This window comes from Microchirus variegatus (assembly GCF_963457635.1).
Source record: "Microchirus variegatus genome assembly, chromosome: 20".
Taxonomy (NCBI): Eukaryota; Metazoa; Chordata; class Actinopteri; order Pleuronectiformes; family Soleidae; genus Microchirus; species Microchirus variegatus.
Genome location: NC_139821.1, coordinates 7,302,598 through 7,319,112, shown reverse-complemented (window position 1 = coordinate 7,319,112; position 16,515 = coordinate 7,302,598). Strand labels below are relative to the sequence as shown.

At 42.8% G+C, this 16,515-nt stretch overlaps 1 protein-coding gene across 5 annotated transcripts in view; it reads right to left on the bottom strand.

Annotated features, from left to right (window-relative positions):
- Positions 1 to 677: 677 nt before the first annotated feature.
- atp2b1a (ATPase plasma membrane Ca2+ transporting 1a) overlaps positions 678 to 16,515 on the bottom strand; it is a 34,086-nt gene continuing 18,248 nt past the window's right edge. Inside the window, exons 5-22 of one of the 5 annotated variants that reach the window (XM_083906988.1) lie at positions 16,339 to 16,464; positions 15,383 to 15,544; positions 14,881 to 14,919; positions 13,090 to 13,245; positions 12,728 to 12,942; positions 11,817 to 12,059; positions 11,466 to 11,707; positions 10,700 to 10,937; positions 9,184 to 9,363; positions 9,011 to 9,098; positions 8,814 to 8,920; positions 7,742 to 7,933; positions 6,829 to 7,042; positions 6,198 to 6,409; positions 5,986 to 6,093; positions 4,819 to 5,007; positions 4,187 to 4,276; positions 678 to 1,947 (exon numbers count right to left, since the gene is read on the bottom strand). In XM_083906988.1, the coding sequence (XP_083763114.1) occupies positions 1,558 to 1,947; positions 4,187 to 4,276; positions 4,819 to 5,007; positions 5,986 to 6,093; positions 6,198 to 6,409; positions 6,829 to 7,042; positions 7,742 to 7,933; positions 8,814 to 8,920; positions 9,011 to 9,098; positions 9,184 to 9,363; positions 10,700 to 10,937; positions 11,466 to 11,707; positions 11,817 to 12,059; positions 12,728 to 12,942; positions 13,090 to 13,245; positions 14,881 to 14,919; positions 15,383 to 15,544; positions 16,339 to 16,464 (3,191 nt within the window). In that variant the 3' untranslated portion in view covers positions 678 to 1,557. Of the gene's footprint in view, positions 1,948 to 2,775; positions 2,833 to 4,091; positions 4,277 to 4,818; positions 5,008 to 5,985; positions 6,094 to 6,197; positions 6,410 to 6,828; positions 7,043 to 7,741; positions 7,934 to 8,813; positions 8,921 to 9,010; positions 9,099 to 9,183; positions 9,364 to 10,699; positions 10,938 to 11,465; positions 11,708 to 11,816; positions 12,060 to 12,727; positions 12,943 to 13,089; positions 13,246 to 14,880; positions 14,920 to 15,382; positions 15,545 to 16,338; positions 16,465 to 16,515 lie in introns of all 5 variants that reach the window. The other 4 variants (XM_083906985.1, XM_083906986.1, XM_083906987.1 and 1 more) reach the window with 4 other exon arrangements.

Below are 16,515 nucleotides of genomic sequence, written 5' to 3'. Positions count from 1 at the left end.
GAAAGACGGTACCAAGCATCATCAAAAAATAAAAGATTCCAAGGCACATCCATGTTTGACGTCTGATTCTAAGATAAACAGGTTTGAATTGCCCTTTAATACAGCGCTACTTTCAAAATAAAAGTCGCTCCTAATGCCTTTTTTCGCCTCAACGTGCAGAAATTAAGCTTCTCATACAGCCAACATGTAAAAGCGCATTATTTAGCCATTAGCCTCCGTGACCCCTGACAAAAACTGACACCAACAACTACGAGAAGTTGTTAAAACCCAAAACTTGTGACTTGCCGCTGAAACAAACCGCAGGTTTAATAACGAGGTTTCCCCGCGTCCCGACTTCCGAGGTAAGACTTTGTTCCCTAGTCTAGACGTTCAGCTCGATTTCGAGGCGCTTGTTTTCCGAGATGCTTGCTAAATACGGGCCCCGACTGTTTTTCTTTAAAAAATCCCTTTTTTTTCTTCTTCTTCTTTTAAACGAGTGAACCTTTCAACATGTGGAAAATCCTCCAACACAACATAATGAATGAAGAGAGAATCCAAAAATTCCAGAAGGTTTTGTGCACATGAAAACTACCCAAGAAATGGAAGTAGTAAATATTTATAGTGATGTTAGTGTACAGAGGCCCTAATCGTCTCCCCCCTCCCCCCCAGTCCCCTGTCTCCTGTGAGAAAACACCTCGCCCAGTGGACCTCTTTTCTATACAAGCCTTAGTGTTTATCAGTTTGGCTAGAGGTTTCTATATTTATCTACAAATATATAACAAATAAAACTTGCAGGCAAAAATAGTTAAGTTTCAATAGAAACACCCTTTTTTTCCTGAAAATACAGCAGTATCTGAAATAATCCTCTCATTGATTTACTTCTTTTTTTTCTTCTTCTGTCCCTCGGTTGTCTCTGCGTCATACATCAGGAAGCTCTTTTGCCTACAAACAGAACCAAAAAAAAAAAAGTATCTACAAACTTTGTAAACAGACCTGCTTTTTTTTCAAAAACATAAATAACTCAAAATATTAACAGCCGATGGAGCAGAAATACACTTTTTTGAATGAGCAAAAGGGCCAAAGAGATAAATATACAACACCATTCAGATAAAAGAGAAGCTAAAAGGTTCTTTTCAAATTTCTTACAGACGATCTTCAAGCCAGAGGAGGACGAGCTCCACCTTCTCAATTAAAATAATAATAATATTAATAATAGAATAAGAAAAAAAACAGGTCACTTTCAATCCGAGTTTATAATCACCCCCTTGTTTACTGAGAAAAATAAAAGTTATCAAGGAGGGAGGGGGTGGAGTCCTTGTGTTGTTGCGGGGTATTAATTAGAACCAAAAAAAAAAGAAAAAAGAAAAGAAGACCAAAGCATCCACACCAAGCCGTACACTCCTCTGAATGTCCGCTGTTCTCTTAGTCCAGCCCAAGCCAAAGCTCACTCCGCTCCTCCTTCTAGCCCTTCGTCTCCTCCCTGAATGTCCCTTCGTCTGATCTGAGTGGAGCTCCGTGGTGTCGTTGGGTAGAAAAGTGGTGGTGACGACGCGTGCAGAGCAGGGCGGCGGGGTCAGATCAAAGGGACGTCTCCAGGCTGTGTAGCGGGCTCGCCGGAGCCGACGGGGTTCCTGTTTTGGGGCCCTCCAGGAGAAGGTGGTTGCTGCTCTCCACAGCGTTATTGTTCTGGTTCGGGGAGGGCGACACCGGCGTGGTGGGGGCGTCGGTGGTGGTGGCGGGTGACGGCGAGGGCGGCGTGGGAGAGGCGTTGCAGGGGCTGGCCGAGTTGCGCTTGGTGGGTGCGTCGTCTTCCGCGTCCGTGTCGTCTATGAGGGGAATATGGGGCTCAGAGTCCTCTATCCGGAATTCGGGGTGGGTCATGAAGTTGTGGATGGATGTTCGCGACTCGGGCTTCTCCAGCCCCTCATAGAGGGAGATGGAGCTGCGGAATGCATTCACCACCCGGATCTGGAAGGAGAAGGGACAGGGAGGGGAAGGCACATATTTAGTCACATTCAGCACATTAGTGTTTATTATTTCTTTAAAAATGTCACACCTGGATTTAACCACAGATCAAAACCAAAGACGCAGGTTTTTAGGGTCAATAGTGGGTGAGTTTTAGGGGCAAAAACGAGTGTGGGGGGGGGGGGGACTCTCAGAGACGCACGTGCAGGTGTGCAGTTATTTTGAGTGGTCAAATTACACCAGTTAAAAACACGGTCAAAAAAAGTCTTTACAGTTTAGATTAAGAGTGTGAATTCACTTCAGTTCCATTTCCTGTTTCCTCTAAAGTCGGCCTCTGTCCTGCCCAAAAATATTACATTTATTCTCCGATACAGAGCGGGAAAAGGATTTTAAGTATTGGAGTCCACGCGCTGTCACGCACACAAACGGTGACATCGGATAGAGTTAAAGTCGGGTTTGAACAATGATTGACAGACTGGACTCAAAGTCTGCTGATTTATAAAATTGCAAAAAATAAAAGTGGATGTTGTCCTTGAAGACGTATCCGACGAGAAAAAAAAAAAAGGACAGAGGCCGGACACAAGAGCTTACTGTTGTTGGACATGCTGTGGATAGACAGACTAAAGAGAGAGAGAGAGGGACAGATGAACAGAAAGAGAGAGAGAGAGAGAGAAGGAGAGTGGTGGTGGTGGAGTCAAAAACAAACAAAAAAAAAAGCTGCAGCAGCCAAGCATGTCTACAAGCTGGTATACATGTCAAAAACAGCACAAAGAGAGAAAACTCACAAACGAGACCAGAGACTTTGAACCCATGCAAAGAGCGCGGCACTACCTTTGTGTTCAATGGTAGTAAACCTTTGAGTATAGCCCATGACACATTTCACAGAATCTAAAGGAGGAATATGTGGGGAGTCAGTGGTATTCAGTCTTTTACGGGTCATTTTTTGGCCAGGTGGACACAAAGTATTCACGCACACAACGAAAACACAACAGGTCCGAGTGTTTTCACCTGAAAAGGGAGAAAAGTTCAACACAAGTCACGTCAGAAAGGAAGAAAGGAAGGAAGGAAACCCCCTCCATCTGAGACGGAGACCGAAACATTACATTTTCAGGACGCCAGGGTCGAACTCCACAATAGATCTGCTTCTGTTAACGTGTCTGGGAAAGTCTCACGTGTTTACACTCAAGCGGGGGACACAGTCATTTATTCCACTAAGCTGTTTTTGTGCGACATCTGTTAGACATTTAAAAAAATCCACCACCACCACTGCTGCTGCTGCTGCTCAGACTTCACTCTGCAAAGATCTGGAAGAAAGAGAGGGAGAGGGAGTCGACACACATTCCATGTAAGGGCAACGATGGCGACGGGGGACTTTTCGGAAACGCTGCTGCCTCTCTCGACACACACACACACACACAGAAGTGGACAGTGTCCAAATGTGCATCTAAAAAAGAAAAATGCCAACAAACTCTTGAGTCACATTCAGCTGATGATCTGCTGTCAGGAGCCTTTTCCAGAGAAAGGAGCAAACATTATAAGTTCACCACTGACTGACAGGACATCGACTATCAATGCTTGGACTCCATCTTTATCGCTTTTTTAGGCCGTGACCATGGGCATATACTCAAAACATTTACCCAACTAGGGACTAGAGAGCTGCGACACAGACCCATGGGTGCTACAGGGAGGTGGGGGGGGGGTCACAGAGCACAGACTGAGGCAGCTGCAGACAAACCTCACCACTGTTAATCCAGATGAAATTGTTATGTCCAAATATATTAAAATGTGATAACAAGTAAAACACTCTCTCCAATTTTTCTGAGACCAAAGCAGAAGCGGAACAGAAAACATGATGACACAGAGAAAACACCTTGACGCCAGAAGCGACCTGGTTACAGGGTACACATATATATACAGCAGTGTTATCAAAGCAATATGGAAGATGTTGTGTATTTGGTGGGTTTTTTTTGTTTTTTTTTATGATTTTTTGTTTGGAAGAAAACAGTGGAACATTTTTGGAGGAGCATGAGAGAGTAAAAGTGTCAACGTTAGGTGAGAAGAAGAGTGGAGGAGGAAGATGTTAGAAGAACAGAGGAGATCATAATAAGATAAATATGAAATCTCATGCACGAGAGGAGAACACGCACTCACACCCCACAGTGGCAGAAGCGGAGTTGGCGGCAGTGGCAGTAGTGGTAGTAGTAGAAAAGGCTACATGTGTAGGGCTAGAAACATTGGTTACATCGTGCTGTTGTTGGCTGGAGTTGGAGGCCTGCCGCCTGAGAGCCCCCTGAAAGGAAGTTCCACTCTGGAACGCACTCACTACATCCATCTGCAAAGAATCAGACAGTGTGACAGGAGAAAAAAGCCCAGAGGAAATAAAACAACACAGCCAGAGGAGAGAGAAGAAGAAAAAAAATAAAGAGGAGGCACCAGAAACCACCAAAAAAAAAGTCACTTGGAAATTGGATTTTGAGCATTTTAGTTAAAGGGAGAGGGGGGAAAAAGGGGGGGCAGTTGGGTTTAAAGGCACTGATTAGAAGAGGCTCTGACCTCACTTTCGCTCTTTTCCCTGCAGAATCCTTTCATACTTACAGCTCCAAATAGATCTATGAATCCAATGCACTTGGTTCTCATCAGTACCTTCAAACTACTCATGTTTCAGATTCAGACCGAGTCAGAAAAGCTCAGAGGCAGAACAGAACAGTGTAGTTTTAAGGGCAAAAGCCATTCTTTAAAAAAATAAAAATAAAAATGCCAAAAAAGGAAAGGACAAAATATAGACTTTGAAAGCTGGAAGAGCAATAGAGTTAAAGGGTTTATGGCTTTTGATTCCCTTGGTGTTGGATGCAGTGTTGGGTGACGGATTGTTACCTGAGTCTGGATGCGATTGAGGCCTCGGAACCAGAGGATCTGGCCGCGGCGGAGCTCCCGCTCGGCGTGGTCGATCTCTTCCATGTCCTCCAGCTCCTCCAGCTCCTCATCTGGGATCTCCTCCTTCTGGGTGCCATGACCCGCCGTCTTCAAGAATTTTAATCGGCTGGTGGGTATCGAAGAGATTACCTGGAAGATGCAGAGGTTTGAATGAGACGATAAGGGAATGCGACACTTCATTATGACGGAGCTGAGAGCCACATGTGTGGGTAACGTCGTAGACATTAAGCAGCCAGTGACCCAGAAAATTAGCAGCACTGCCAAAACGAGCTGGTGTGAGACAGAGAGTTTGACGTCATCAGGTTTGCTCAGAGCCCTCAAACCCACAGGGAAGTCACACAATACATAGAGAACATTGGTGGAAGTGAGCGAGACACAGGAAAGGTAGAAAATGACTGTTATGACTGAATGAACACGTCAATAAATCTAATAGCTGTTTTTCTGAAGAATTCACATTAGCTTCGTTTAAACCATTGTCCTTTTTCTCCATTATTTTCATCACAATTAAACATTTAACAGGGGAGAACATTGGTCTAGTGACCCATCAGTGATATAATACAAACAATTTTAAAAATTCACTGATCAATTAAACCATTTTCTGAGCAAAAATGCCATTTTCTCTGAAGATTTGTTTCTTTGCTTTGCTGTAGCAAAAGCAAATATTGAATACTGAATTTTCATAGGTTTTTGGCATTTAAAAATGCAACACACTAGACAATTAATTATGGTACTATATATAACCTTCAAACTCTCCCAAGAATCACTTAAAATTGATGTGTAGATAATGATTCAAAATTAAAAGAAAAGAACAGTAACTTAAAAGTTTTATGGATTTGTTAGTTTTGTTTGAAGAAGAAAAAGCAACAATCTCATTGTCAACCATCTTTGACATTAAGACAAGCACATTCACGCTTTGTCCTGTGCATTACACTGAATGATGTATCCAGTTTTTATCAGTGTAAGATGGGGAGAATAAATAAATCTCTTCACAGAAATCTGTTACACCCTCTTAACTCGGCCAGTACCAACACTGGGGGGCAGTATTACCCCATATTTTCTCAATGGCCAAAGTTAAAGGTGGATCTGAGCTGCAGTGTGTCATCTTACCTGTCCCCATAGTAGAGAGCCAAAGCCTAAGAAAGTGCACCACAGCCACTGGTCGATGGACAGAGCCACGCAGCTGAACGGCTTCCCTCCAAACTGCACTATGACAATCTAGAAAGGCAGGGAAAAAAGAAGAGGAATTAATCAAGAGAGCAAACATTTACAGCATCGTACGAACATGTGAGACCAACACAGTTCGCAGAGGTCTCCTTTACCTGGATGATGAAGGTACCAAAGACGATACTACAGAAGATAAGGTTGTTGAAGATGCCCTCAAAGACGTTCCGTTCACCGTGAATCTTGCGGGCGTTGATCTCGTTGAAGAGCTGCATCAACACAAAGGTATTGAAGACGATAGTGTAGTGCTCCGAGGGCGGGGCATGGAGGGGCGCGTTCCTGCCACTGTCGATGTCAAACACTTTCTCACCTGCAGGAACAGTCGCAGAGAAGGTGTTAAAAACAGATGGGAGAAAAAAACGACTTCCAGAATAGGGACGGGCCTGAATATCTGTGATACATTAAAAAGGTATAAGTTGAGTTTTATCAATTATTGCACTGAAAACTTGGTGCATAAATTACCAAGGTGGCAGCAGCAAGTGTGTTTGCAGAAATAATGCAATTTGCAAGGTTTCTTGAATGCATCTTCAAACAGCTCCTCAAACATGTCACAGATCCAGCAAAAGTGATTTACTTGGGTCACTGGATGCATCTTTTTAACAGCATTCAACTGTAAAGGGACTCTTTAGAGGTCACAGTTTAAAAATCTGAGAGCCCTTTTGTTTGCTTTTGCTTCAGACGCTCATGACGCTCAGAACACAAAGTACAAGGTCTGTTGCATCCTCTCACCGGCAAAGAGCAGAGTGAAAATGATGACGAGTTGGAACACGCCCTGGCCGAGGATGTTCTTCATCATGGTGCGGGAGATTAGAGGCTTGTTGCGGCCGTATGGCTTCCTTAGCAGCAGAGATTCTGTGGGGGGCTCTGTGGCCAGAGCCAGAGAGGCAAAGGTGTCCATGATGAGGTTGACCCACAACATCTGTACCGCCTTCAATGGTGAGTCCTGGTGGTAGAGAAGAAGCCAAATTAGGGAACATTTTGATAAAAAGTCACACTGAGCCATCCCAGCATAAGACTAACTCTTTGGTTCAACTTGTAAGGAGATCTTTTCTCGATCGATTATTTTGCTTATTTGACATCATTTATTCATGTAAAATCGAATTAAGTTAATTTGTTTTCTGTGAAATACTTTGTAGGGTTGTTTTGAAGAGTGCCATAAAAATGTTTAGATGATGAAACCTTCAGAGGCCGTGGTAACATTAGCATTAAACAAATCATTTAACACCATGTCTGAGACTGATAAAACAGATCCTGAGAGAGAAATGACAGCCTTTTAATTACGAATGAGACTTGTTGTTAAACGAGAGGATTGTTTCAGAGGTTTAAAGATGTTAAGGCCGAAAAAGACACTGAATATTTCAAAACAAATCTTCAGTTCTTCAGCGGAGACACTTAAATTGCTCCATTGAGCTGCAGAACACAGCTCACGTCGATTAAAACAGACATGGTATTAAAAAATCATTAAGGAATTTCACAGGTACTTATAATTGCTAATGCACGAGGAAATTAAATGAATATGCCTCATTAGAATTAAAACACAGAAACCGAAAGCTCCAAGGTGCACAGCATGTATTTCAAATCCCTGTCTTTTATTGAACACCTGCTGTTTCTGTAACAAAAACAGACTCCGTTTATTGCTAACCTGCGTGATGCAGGCTCCGGTGAACGCTACGATGACGGCCACCACGTTGACAGTGAGCTGAAACTGGAGGAACTTGGAGATGCTGTCGTAGACGTTGCGTCCCCACATGACGGCTCGCACGATGCTGGAGAAGTTGTCGTCAGTCAGAATGATGTCTGACGCCTCCTTGGCTACATCGGTGCCAGCGATACCCTGGAGAGCAAAGAGGATGTTGTCCAAAGATCAGTCAGTGTATTTATTAACAACATTTGAATGCTTCTACCGTGACCGTGATTGCGTCAGAATCGATTGTTGTTGCCTAGTTACCATTGATTACAGATGGGAGACTAGGATTGTCACAGTACTTGAATTTCAAACTCCCAATACCTAAGAAAATACTCAATACCATGGGGAGGGTGGGGGGGGTATACATTACAAGCACATTTTGTTAAGATTAAAACAAAAGAAATATCAAAACTTTGTGTTAATGCACTGGCTTTAATTTGTTGGTTGATGTTCCCTCTTTCTCTTGTTTTCTCCCATTCCTACTATTTTAACAAACTTGTTTTATTGTTTCATTCTGTTACCATGTCATTATTAAACTATTGTTCTTGTTTGTACTAGCACTGCTATATTAATTTATTGTCTCCTCTCTTTTTTCTGATCACCAACTCTTTTCTATCCCCTATTTTCCTTTCACCCCAACCGGCCGAGGCAGATGGCTGCACATCTTTCTTTCATTCCTTGCCTTACCAGACACAATGCCTTGAAATGTTTGATAAGACGTGATTGGACTATTGAGCACTTCCAGAAAAGTGTGATATAAATAAAATAAAGTTATTTTAAGTAGTACAGAAGAATACAGCTTCATTTATGGTGACTTATGTATATTTGTTGATCAAAGCATTTGGGAATGTACGCTCCCACTCTTTTTCTTGTTGCTGATCAACTTTTCTCAGCTTCAGTTTTGGGATTTAAAGAGAGGCATAACACTTAAAATCTAAGTATCGGAGTATCGATTTTATTTTTGCAACCCTATTGGAGACATGTAAGACACGTAGTCCGATTAAAAACAAGTAAACAGAAGACTCACCATTGCAAAGCCAACATCAGCTTTCTTCAAGGCAGGACCATCATTGGTACCATCTCCTGTAACTGCCACTACTTGTCTCCGTTCCAATACTGTGCTGTCTATAATACCTGGAACGGTGAAAGAAGAACATTTAAACTTAAAGCTCACACAAACGAGTAATCAGAAAAAATTTTCAAAGTAAAAGAAAGCATAACAACCTTTCACTAAGGTGTGTTTGTCTGTGGGTGACGAGCGAGCCAGTACTCGTAGCTTGGGCCAGAGCTTGTCAATGCGTTCTTGTTCGATCTAGAAACACGAGACAAAACCTAATAGAATCCCAACAGTGCATCTGCAACAGACTCTGAGGAACAGTGTTTGTGCTGTGGCCCACCTCTCCTTTCTCATTGCGTATCCTTCGGTTGAAATCTTTGCCCTCCAGGCAGATGAAGTCGTCTCCGGGCAGTAGGATGCCACACTTGGTAGCAATAGCTCGAGCCGTGTTAATGTTGTCCCCAGTCACCATACGCACTGTGATGCCAGCGCGCTGGCATTTCCTGATGGCTTCTGGGACCTGAAGGAAGGCGGAAACACAATTAAGGAGGAAATGCATGTTGTTTTGACTCCATCACTGGGGATTTGAAAATTAGGGATCAGGTAAGCTACACAAAAAGACATTATTTCTCATGTTGTGGTGTAACATCAATCTCTGCACTCTGATAAACATTTACAAAATAAAACCTTTTTAAACATCATTCACTTTGTTTTCACATCCTCCATTTGTTTTGTTGTCCAGCAGAGGAAGTAGCCCCTCAAAAGTCTTAATGTCATAACTGCTGCACTGGTTCAGCATTTAATGCTCAGACAAATCCGGAGATACTTCAAAGTTTAAAATAGCAGATGCTTTTACTCAGGAAAAGTCCAGTGAAGCTGCTAACCCATTAGCTTGCCAGGGATGCACCTTCAGAAGTGCTTCATAGACTATTTCTTTTTAAACTCTTTAGCCCCATGCTGGATTTATGAGAGCTGCAGCAAACCATCCCAGCAGCTTTTCAAAAATCTATAATCCAACATCAACAGCCACTTATGTTGTGAAAAGTCAGCTGTGCAGTAGCGAAAGAGGGCTTGGGTTTGAATCTTGATCATGGGGCTTTCATACCGGCACGGCCATGCATGGTTCCCAAACCAAATTTTGGAAAATGGTTTGGAAAAACATGTTAGCCAGTGAAAGCACTGGACGAGAAGGAGGGAAGGACGGTATGTCCTTCACAATTCAGTGTCCACTTAATTCCAAGAGAATGAACAGACATAAAGGTCACATAGGCACGATATGATCTGCCATGCTACCACTGTCATGTTTAAAGTAGACATATTATACCCTATTTCTACAAGTTAACCTAGTTCCCTGCTGTCCTAATGAACATGTCTGTGACATGCTTTGGTCAAAATACCATAAGGATGAAGCACCACAGCAGTTCAATCACCCTGCCAAAACAGCCCTGTTCAGAACGCTTGGTTTTGAGTGCCTGTCTCTTTAAATGCAAATGAGACACAGGAAACTATGTCAGCTTCTAACGCTTTGGAAAAGCCATCATTTGCCGACTCTAGCCGGCACATTGCCGCCATATATAAAATGTAGTTGATTTCGCATGTCTCCTTTAAAGCGGGCTTGTTTGCTGAGAGCACCAAGGTTCCAAATGGAACCAAAGCCCAAACAGGAACAGGTGGCTGACGGTATGAAAAGCCATTTGAGTATCTTCCATTGAAACCTTGTAATGCGAATCGTTTTTTCCCCCTCATGAATGGTTATTCCAAAAAACACAAAGTAAAATTCTCTCCATCTAAATTTGACAATTATTGTGTAAACACTGGAGTAATGAAGCTTGTGCCCTTTCTGTGCAGCTACTAACCTCAGGTCGCACAGGGTCTTCAATGCCAACCACGCAGAGGCAGGTCAGTCCAGTGAGGATGTCGTTTTCGTTGTCCCAGTCGGGCTCACCCTCAGAAACGGGGAAATCTCTGTATGCAAGGCAGATTGTCCTCAGACCTTCAGAGGCCATGGGCTCAATCACTTTCTTTACCATGTCATCTCTGTCCCTTGGGCGAAACACCTTGGACTCCCCATTTGCGATTAGGATTTTATAGCACCTGGTAAGGGAAAGAGGATATATTAACATAGAAAGGCATATTTACAAGCGTATATAAACAGGCGTCAGAGGGTGGAAGGTGTAGGAGGTTGTGTTTTCCACTGGGAGAGAGGCATGGAGACACTGAAATGGAAAAAAGGCAAGGAAGAAAGTGACAGAGAATAAGCAGCATTTGAATGGCAAGTTGCAGTCATAAGAAGTCACACTAAGCCCAGTGGGTTAAAAAGGAGCCTGCTTGGTTAAGAGGCTTACAGAGTTGTTACCGGCTCATTTTCTCAGCTGCCGTTTTTAAGTTGCAAAATAAGGGGCTTGGGGTGGGATGCAGTTGAACTTCTTAGCTGCCTAAGCCGGGAAACATATCATTTACTGTGAAGTCTGGCAAACTGGGACAAATAAATACCTACAGGAGAACTTTTCTATTGATTCCAATCATTTGGACACAGTCACACTCCATATATGACTTTGAATTTCCAATGATGCAAAAAAACAACAGTGCCAACAAATGCAAAAGATGAGAACTGCCTCTTACTTTTTTAAGAGAATTTCTGAGGCTCCTTTGCTGAACATGCGGTAGCTGCCGTCAGCCATCTTCAGCACAGTGCTCATCGATTTGCGGACTGAGTTAAAGGTGTAGACTTTGTACAGTTTCTCTTCTGGGATCTCATTGCGGATAGTCTGGTAGTCACGCTTCAGGTCCTTAGAAAAGCCAAGCAAGGCACATTCGGTCTTGTTACCCACCTGCCGTGGCAGGCCCCCCTCTTTCTCTGGAGGCTGGAGAGGAAATTGAGACAACAGTCAGACATTTTCTAAAGCCAAATACACAAATCATACAGCAATTCTTCAGTGTAACACTTGGTATATTCCAGTTTCACAAGCCTACCAATATCTTGGTGGTATAGGCGCAGTTGACTGCAATACCCAGAACCAGGATATCTAAAATGGAAGGCGTGATGTTTTCTGGTTCAGGGACTTTCTTGTAGAACTTCTCAGAGACGTAGGCCTGCACCACAGTCATGCGGTTCATTGTCAGTGTACCAGTCTTGTCAGAGCAGATGGCGGTGGCATTACCCATTGTCTCGCAGGCGTCCAAGTGACGCACAAGGTTGTTGTCTTTCATCATTTTCTGTAGGAGTTAAGGAATCAAAACGTTAATCACACATTGTTCGTCAAGGGATGTTTTTTTTGTTTTTTTAAAGATGGTGTGACCCAGATCACAATATCAGTAATAACAAGAACACAGTAAATGAATTATTTCAAAGAGGTGCTTGGTGTTAAATGACAACTTCAATTTAAGCATGATATTTATATCATTGATATTTTTTCAATGAACATAACATAAAATGAATCAGAAATAGACTCTATACTATATACTCTATAAACAACTATTCTAGCTGCAAACATCTGGTTTTTAATGGAATATGTACATAGGTGTATAGAGGCCCATTTCCAGCAACCATCTCTCCAGTGTTCTAATGGTACATTGTGTTTGCTAATCGTGTTAGAAGGCTATTGGATGATTAGAAAACCCTTGTGCAATTACGTTAGCACAGCTGAAAACAGTTTTGCTGGTTCTTTGACGAAAGAAAAGTTATAATTTTGAACAGAAATCATTATTTCTAATCTTGTCAATGTCTGGACTGTATTTTTTATTCAGTTTGCAACTCTTTTGATGAATAAAAGTGTGAGTTTTAATGGAAAACCAAATAATTGCATAAGCGCCCCCAAACTTTTGAATGGTAGTGTACATACAGTAAATTTAAGTTTGTCTCTTTCTGAAAAGAAGATTCTTACCTTTACGGAATACGCCAGGGAAATTGTTACAGCGAGAGGTAGGCCTTCGGGAACAGCCACCACCAGGACGGTGACGCCGATGATGAAGAATTTCACAAAGAACTGAATGTAAATGGGAGTGCAGTCCTTGTCCCAGGGCAGATTCTGGATCCAGAAGGTGTCCACGACAAACAGCACTACCAGGATAATAACAGTGATGGCCGACATAACCAGTCCTGGCATGAACATGGGAGAGAGGGAGGAAGAGAGAAGAGTGTTAAAGGACATTGTTTTCCATCATGTTGCTTGTCGCAGCAGTGATGACAAAAATGTAATGTAACATCTTCAGTGTTTCAGTGTTTCATTGTTTCGGCCTGACTCACCTGCTTTGCCAATCTGTACAGCGAGTTTGGTCAGTTTGCCCTGGAGAACGGACTTCTCTTTCTTTGGCAGGTTGGATTTCTTCTTCTCCTCTGCGTCGGCTCCCTCGTCGCTGTTCAGGGGCTGCATTTCCATCGCTGCACCGTCCTGCGCTTTAGCTACGGCAAAGGGAATAAGAAATAGTCGTTAAATGACACACTAATTAATTGTTTATAATGAACCTTGTGTTTACTTCCAACAGTAGATAGAAGGATATAAACGGCAGTTACTTTGATGGTACAAATACACGATTAAAGGTCCAGTGTGTCAAATTAAAGATCAGTTATTTTAATTGGCAGAAATGGCAAATATTCAAACAATGACCTGATTGCATGGATTGAACCGTTTTGAACAACCCCAGAATCAACACACAACTTCCTCAATATATGCTACTACATTTTACACACTGTACCTTTAAAAGGGAGCATTCTGAGCACATATTTCAAGAGATGTCACATATTTTCCCCCCCCTAAATGTCACTAACGTTTGCGGTGATCCGACTGCACAATAATTAGCAGAAAGATGTGCACGACGTAATTACCATCTTCCCCCTATAGAGACTTCAAGAACAGGTTAACTAGCTAACAGCTAATCTGATCCGTCTCACGAATCGCTCACTTCTTCGACAGCAACCACAGCGTAAGTCGCCAGCTACATTCCCATAAATCTGTTTCATCTCCTCCTCAACAACCCTCAGAACCTCCTCCTCCTCCCCCCTCGCCTGCAGAACTGACAGGAATCCCAAACCCACATCCAACCAGGTAACCTTGGAGACGCAAAGCCTCTAATGGCAAAGGAAGGAGGGGAAAGCAGCCAGAAGAGGCCCCCGGTTTCTGTCGTGTCACTCACTGTGATAAAATGATTACTTCTGCTGTGCACCGACACAGGACAGGAAATCTGACATCATTCCAATTTCTCAGCTAACTTTTGTCATTTAAAAAAAACAACAATTCATTATGTAGGCGTGTTGTGCATTTCCTGCTGAGGCTCTTTTTGTGTCTAATTTGTCAATCTATTCGTCCTTTATTTACTGCGGTACAGACCGTGGCGTGGCACCCGCGTGTGGACGTATGCGGCAGGGCGAGAGAGAGGAGGGGCTTCACCGCTGGGCTACTGCAGCAGCAGCAGCTGTGGACTGTGGCTTGTTCTGCACTTACATGGCCTGTGTAATCTCAGTCTAAAGGATTACTGTTGATTCCTGGCAGGCAGAGTGAATCTGTGCACCAGGGACTAGCGCCAGGGGTTGTGGTCACAGACCCAAGCGCCGCTGATCATGGCGTCCCATGAGGGCTACGAGCCCGGCTAGCTGGTTGATTTACCACTAAACAGCCTCATTATCATTGTTGTCAGTCTGAAATTGCACCAGCGCAGGCATTATGGTTTGACTCTGAATAGTCTAGAGTGGGACATCAATGCAAATTAAACTACGGGGGCCGAGGGAGAGTCAGACAAGGAGAGATGGGTGGGAAAGCAGATGTTAGGGCTCCAGAATTGTTGCATGGCTTTAATCTCCTCATCGCTAATCGCTATAACTGGATTCAGTAGCACCTGCTGCTCGAAGCGCAAATGTGTCAGGCAAGGACGACAAAGGAGGAGAGAGCGAGACAGAAGGGAGGGTCGGACGGTACAATGGACAGGCAGGAACATCCTGTACCAAATATACACCGACACAGGGTCATGGCGAAATATGCAACCCGCTTATTACACATTCAAAACACACAAAAAAAGGAAGGAGGATTTGGTAGCAACTTACCTTTCTTACGATTTTCTACAGATCCATCCTGCTTTTTGTCTGTGGAGAAATACACCATGGAATGAGAACGGCCGAGTTAATTATGAGTGTATGTCATTGTATATCATTAGGACAACTAGCTTAAGATTCAAAAAGAAGGAAGGGTGAATGAAAATCTATATTGGTACAAGGAATCACAACGTTATGTGAATTGTCGAGTTACAGTCAATTGATTTCTTGACAGCGCTCATTTTAACAGTCAGAGAGATCATAATTAAAAAGTGTAAATGTCAAATTTTTTGGTTTCACCTTTTCAAAATGTGAGGACTTAATGATTTAAGTTCATTCTATGAAAATGTTTGACTATGCACACCATTTATAGACGGTACCATTGTTACAGCATAACATGTAACTGGTACAAGAAAATGTAAATATCTGCAAAACAAACCTGTTAAAATCATGTAAGGACTGATCGATACACATAGAAATAACATGGCAAAGAAGGAAGTGGGCTCGTACTAACTTTTTCTCTGTTTCTTCTTCTCCTCCTTCTCCTTTTTCTTCTCCTCCTCATCTTCGTCATCGTCCTCGCCAGCCCCGAGTAAAGTGAAGATAATTCCAGTTTGAGAGTTGACACCCACGGCGGTGACCACCATTTTCCCTGAGCCTTCCATTACATGAGTGCCTTTTGACAGAAAAGGGGGGGAAAAACTGTGAGTCAATAAGAAAATGGAGGGAGAGGCCAAGCACAGAATCAGACTAAATCACACATGTGATGTTTCCAAGATTACAGTTCATGTACCCAGTTTCTGTTTATTACTCCAGCAAATAAACTGTACATCGCAAACTTATTTGACTAAACATTAGCCGAGTTTCCTTTGAATACGGAGACAGTGGTTTAGACTAGACTTTCAAATGGCACGTTAGGCAACACAAAGGAAGGAAAAATGAAGGGAATGAATACAAAAGGAATGGCACATTTGCAAGAGAAAAGACAAAGCGACACTGATGCAAATAACTCCCCCCCCTCCCTGCCAGCCTTTTGATCAAATTTTATAGCCTTTAATCAAAAGCCAATTGTCAGTGTGGGTGAATTAAACGAAAGCTCAAATGGATGATATCTACAGCCTACTCTGTTGCTGTAATGACAAAAAAAAACAAATCTGGCCGGCTTACAGGGAAAACACAAAGTAAAAGTCAAGCATAAAATGACATTTAAAATGTGATTTTGTCAGACTGAAACGGTAAAAAGGTATTTGAAAGTTTGCCTGTGCTTTTGTTAATTAATGGAGGCTTTCATTAGTGTGTGTGACGGCAGAAGTGACACAGCCAGGGCTCGGGGGTGGGGGAACAAAAAGCACTAGAGAAGCAGTGGAAAACACACAAACACTGACTATTATGCTTTTGTAACATCCAAAAACAAGCAGCCAAGGTGATTCACTTCTGGGAATTGTAAGAAAAGTTCAGTCTAAATGTTACCTGATAACAGCATTGGATCTTTCTCGTGCGTTTTCTTGACAAGGTCCGACTCTCCCGTGAGCGAACTCTCATCAATCTTCAGATCGTTACCTTGGAGTAAAACTCCGTCCGCAGGCAAAAGATCACCTGAAATACACGTAGAATGAAAAACAGGTCTTTATTTTCAGGGGGGGGAAC